Source organism: Sinocyclocheilus anshuiensis, unplaced genomic scaffold, assembly GCF_001515605.1.
Source record: "Sinocyclocheilus anshuiensis isolate Anshui unplaced genomic scaffold, SAMN03320099.WGS_v1.1 scaffold181, whole genome shotgun sequence".
NCBI lineage: Eukaryota > Metazoa > Chordata > Actinopteri > Cypriniformes > Cyprinidae > Sinocyclocheilus > Sinocyclocheilus anshuiensis.
This window is the reverse complement of record NW_015540898.1, coordinates 976,597-982,109: the sequence shown is the minus strand read 5'-3', so window position 1 is coordinate 982,109 and position 5,513 is coordinate 976,597. Positions and strand designations below refer to the sequence as shown.

The following is a 5,513-nucleotide window of genomic DNA, read 5'->3' as shown; positions in this document are numbered from 1 at the left end:
CATTAAATGTTTGGCATCATCCGAAAAATGCCAAGATAGGAGCTCAGACTTCACAGAGCAAGTCAAACATCCCGCTGCCAGCAAAATCCACAGGAAACTGTCAAAATGTTAAGACAAGCTAGAGTGTGAGTGAGAACCACAGACATGTAAAATACTAAAAGAGAGGAGACGTGTGAACATCATGATCAGTACAGAATCAGGCTTCACAAACACTGCAGATCACGTTGGTTGAAAACAAATGTTATTGCAAATTCTGCTGGATGTCAATCACTTCAACAACCATGTCTTATAGAAGTAATGCATAGTAATGCATTAATTAGCAATGCATCCACTGAAGTTTTTAAAGGGGTCATATTATGAGGAATCACCCTTTGCTTTATTTTTTTAGATAAAACATTTTGATGTACTATTTCAGGATTTTCAAAACTGGGGTTTGTGAGAAGCTAATAATTAATTAAATCATAAAATTGCTGAATCAAAATAAATTATTTTATCAAAATAATTATTACTACCACAACTCCTAGTAAGTCATAAAATAAGGAGCATAGGAATAAAGTAAAGCAAATATGAATCCCACACAGTGCTATAGCTTGTGAATAATATTTTAATACAACTTTTCAGTCATGCAAGCTTCATTTTTGAAAAACAATGCCTGATCAAAGTCGCATGACTGAAACGCTGTATTAAAATATGATTCACAAGCTATAGCAGTGTGGGATTCATCTATTTTTGTTCAAATAAAAATAAATTAAAGCACATAAAAAAGATTTGTTTGTTTACCTGCATTTCATGCAACACTTAATTGACATCAGAGAACCGTGAACATGCAAATGCTTTTTATTATTGTTGCAATTATTAAAATATTAACTTAAAATCTCAGAAATGTACTTCAAGTAAATATTTTAGGTTAAAGGGGTTTGGCTGACCAATATGTTTGGGAATCCCTGTACTATATAAACATACTTAAACTTGTAGGAATCAAAACTTGCTTCCCAGTCCAAAAAGAACATTTATTTAAACTAATCATCCACGACTTTCTGAAAGCAGAGAGAAAAAACATTATTTACACATCAATGATGTCCACTGTGTGGTCAGAAACTCACAAAAAGTATGTCATTCAAAAAATCGGACAGTTAAATTTATATTGGACCTGACAGCAAACCCAAAGCCTTTAGAGGTCCTTTACATCTAAAGATCAGAAAGAGACTAAAAATGGTGGTGAAAAGTTAAATTGGAAACTAAAACATTATGAGTTGACGACAAAGTATGATATGACCCCTTTAAAATCTCATTCATGCATAATTCAAATTCCATGTCATGCATTGCAAATGCAAGCTTATTTCTGCTTATTTAATCTTCATAATGCCAAACTGTCTACAATTGAGTGCACTTCAGTTGCGTGCTGTGATATGAGGAATACTGGAAACTCAACTGCAAAATTTGCATTCCAGTAAAGCAAACTGATCTGTGCTTCTCAGTCCTATAAAAACCTTGTGTCTGTTCAGCCAAATTGCCCATAGTAATGAAATAAGCTGTATTGATTAAAAGACATTTACCGAAGTAGATAAACCCCTTCACCAGCTGCACCCATCTCTCCAGCCCTCCCTCCCTCCCTCGCTCTCGTCTGCGTCTCGTTTCTCCCTCACACTCTCGCTTTCCTCTTCACTCTCCTCTCAAGACTCTTTGTCAAGTCTAAACATATATGCCACGGCCCCGCCTGCTTCCTTCCGCAGCGCTATTAATCAAGAACAGGTTAACACTATGTTACCAGCGGGTGAACGCGGGGTCAGGTTCAGCCGGCGGAGCAGCTGTGACGGAGCACAGGAACACAGCGGCTTTTACTTCAGCAGGAGCTGTCGAATTCCCTGCTTGAATGTTACAGCAAATAGCGTCCCACCATCAGAGGTTTCTGCAAATACCTTTCATCTAGAAAGCCTGGAAACAAACTTCATTCTCACCCACAAAACAAGTCTTTTCTTTGTTTTCGGGCCGTATGCCGTTCAACTCTCACCTGGATAATACGGTCTGCTGGAAAGCCGGCGCAAATTTCGACTAAACTAAAAGATGGCTTCTCAAAGTTGTGGACGCTGCTCAGAAACAATCAATTAAGAGTTCAATTAATAGACGGAGACTGAACTGCAAACAAAAATGACACTTACATTGGTTGTAAATCAGGACACATCATGTACATTCACAAGCTTTTAGTCCCTTTGTCGTGTTTCGTGATTTTGAGGTTGCTTTGCTCACCTCAGAATACTGCATTGACGTTAGGCACTTCGAATGCATTCACATGTACAAATATAGACAGCACTATCACATCTGCTGATAGTCTGGGTATAAAAATACAATCTTAACATCTTTGGTTTGAACAAACTGTAATGGTGTTAGTTTTTGACTTTTCCTTCATAAAAGGTTCTTAGCGATACACTGGTTTCCATTTGGACTAAAGGGTGCAACCGCAGCTTTCCAAAACCTCACACTTCCCTTCTCATGCATCTAACGACCGGGATTCAACATGTCAACCGGGGTCAGAAACACACTTGAGAACGGATAGTAAGTGTAAAACCTCACGATCAGCTGAGAATTAGGCAAGGCAGAGCAGAAGTTGCCTTCCAAACTCATTTGAGATAACAGACAAACCCCATTCATTTCACTCAAGCATCAATTCACATTGGGGAAGTGGATGGTAACACTCAGGGTCAATTGCGAAACAAATTCAACAATGCAATGATTCAGCTCATCTGTTTGGCGTTCAGTTGCACGGCAGCCATGTGGAGTAGGTTTGCTGATGGCAGGTAAAGACTGGCTGGACTTGGGCAATGTAATAATTGCTAAAGTTACCGTCTGCTACATAAGGGGCAGGCTGGTAATAGCAAGTGACGTTGGCCACGTTGGGTATGACGTTCTGCTCGGCCAACACGCGCACCGCTAGCATGGCGATCAGCCCTAAGATCTGCCGCCGCTCGTGTCCCATCAGACACACTGTGCTCTCATTCACTACCCCGTGCAGCATTGTTAGATAATCATACTTGCGGTCCTCCAAGCCCACAAAGTGGTTCTGGAGGTAAGACTCCAGCTTGCGCTGCTGTTCGCTGATGTCTGAGAAGTCTATGAAGAAGCGGGAGCACATGTAGCGCTGGAGAGACTTCATCTCGGACTCGGAGGCGGCTCGGAAACCCCTGACCAGAAGATGGCAGTATTTCAGGAGGCCGCCTCCTCGGATCTCCTCGGGGTTCCTCGTGCAGATCACCTTGTTGCGCAAGTGGTCCAGCGCCGTGGCGAAGTCTCCATACACGCTCTCGCCGATGATGGTGGGGTGAAACGTTTTGGCCATGGGGTTCTCTGAGCACTCGTAGAAAAGCAGCAGAGAGTCGAGCTTAATCTGGAAAGAATCTACGCTAAACTCGAACTGCCGGCGCAAGGAGTCCACGAACTTGAGCTCCACGTTTTTTCCCCGGTTGTTGGAGAGAGAGATGAGACTCCAGCGGTCCGAATCATTGCACACTTTCACCATCTTTTGCACATATGCTTCCTGCAAAATAACACAAGGAATTGTTTCAGCATTTCATTAAAATAAAAATGCTTTCAAATGCATGTCTGTTTGCCATATCAGTTCACCATCATTACCTGTCGCAGGAGATCTAAGAGGCTGAGAACGCTCGATCGGCTTTAACCTGCTTTAGCGCAATCCTCTTAACTGACAGAAAACCAACATTTCACCAGCCTATCAGTAAACTACTCTAATTGCATTTCTACTGAATGTCACTGGAGACTATAGGGATGATCTTAAATAATGTACTGATTGAAAAATCACAAATAAACACACGGCATGTTAAGTCAAGCAGTGACAGCTGTGTCCTTCAGTGTGACATGCTGTACTTGAAGTGTTTTAAACACCACTTTCCTATAAATTATTGTTAAAGATTCGGTTTGAACCGGTTATTCAAAGGTCTACTGATAAATAATAAATGGCGGCCCCTCGAAGCTAAAGTAAAGTCATTGTTTACTGTACTGTTTGCAGAAATACAAACCATATATTTGTGTATTAAACCTTACAATTAGAAACAGCACAAAAGATGAAAATAATGTTGACTATTGACTATTTAACCACTAAATATTGTAGAAACTTAATTTGCTGTAAAGTTGCTTTGCAACTATTTGTATCGTGAAAATTGCTATACAAATAAACTTGAATTGAATTGAACTATTAAGATGGCAAAACAACTTTGCATAAATATAACACGAATATGACTATTATTATTTATAACGCATGTTATGTTTAATGTTGCAGTGATTCTTTATTCATTACTTTACAAACTTAATTCTATATAGACAAAATAACCGGTTGTAAAAAGAAACATTTGGCACTGAGCTCTTATGAGACTTTATTGCAGAACTGTTTAAATTAACTGTAAACGTGATTAAATCTGCAAAGAAAACTTTCCTTTTTTACAAATATGTCCATTTGAACCCTTTAAAGACCATTTGTCCACCACCCTCATGAACCTGAGACTCACCTTCAGGGTCAGCAGTGTGATTTTCTTTTTATTGACCCCATCAGGTAAGAAGTCCAGCAGACAGTCCAGCACTATGTTCTTGACGATCTGAAACTCCGTCTCTCCCTTCAGGTCCACGCAGAATATGAGGTCCAGGTCCTTATAGCCGAGCCCGCTGTCCCCGTGCAGGACGTGGCTGGCGGCGGACCCGTTGAGACGCACGTCCCGCACATGGATGCGCTGCTCCCGCATGCGGCTCCGCACCGCCGTCACGATCTGCCGCGGCTTCATCTGCAGCGTCGGGAAGTTTCCTCGGCCGTGGATCGGGATGCTCTCGGTCAGGATGAGGTCCAGCCGCTGGACCTGCTCCCAGCTCAACACGCTGAAGCTCGTGCTGTCCGTGCTCGAGTCTGAAACTCGTCCGATCGCGCTGTCCTCTTCAGCCATGGTCGCGTCTGCTGGAGGAGTCCGAGGGAAGATCTACTGCCTGAAGATGTTACGAGGAGAGTCGAGGAGACGCATAGTGCGCTTCACACGGGGGCAATGAACTGGAGACTCGCTGAGGTCTGACCTTATTCTGTCTGCTTCTGTGAGGACTGTCATCCGTCCGCGCACGCAGTGCTGGAGACTTTAGTGTGTAGTATGACAGCAGAATGGCAGTGCTGAAGCTTTCTGTGCGCCTCAGGTCACGCCTATCACTTCACCACACACACACACAACAGCAACCCAATGAAAACACGACTCATCTCTCCACATTTGTGCGCGCAAACTCACATTTAGTCATAGCACACAGATACACACAGATACCTTACCACACACACACACACACACACACACACACACACACACACACACACACATCGTCTCTCTACAGCTGTGCGCACAAACTTAGTCATTTAGCACAAACAAACACAGATAGCCTACATGATGATACTGATATAATAATACTGACATGCATTTATGGTAAACTAAATGTCATTTTGTATTTAACTATGTTAAATACACGTTTGTAATAAT

At 42.0% G+C, this 5,513-nt stretch overlaps 1 protein-coding gene across 1 annotated transcript; it reads right to left on the bottom strand.

Annotated features, from left to right (window-relative positions):
* Positions 1-867: 867 nt before the first annotated feature.
* LOC107688982 (protein FAM46A-like) lies at positions 868-5,192 on the bottom strand. Its single transcript, XM_016486836.1, has 2 exons — positions 4,518-5,192; positions 868-3,532 (listed from the first exon to the last, which is right to left on the bottom strand). Exons 1-2 carry the CDS (start codon positions 4,941-4,943, stop codon positions 2,753-2,755), a joined length of 1,206 nt encoding a protein of 401 aa, XP_016342322.1. The 5' UTR covers positions 4,944-5,192; the 3' UTR covers positions 868-2,752.
* Positions 5,193-5,513: the final 321 nt, after the last annotated feature.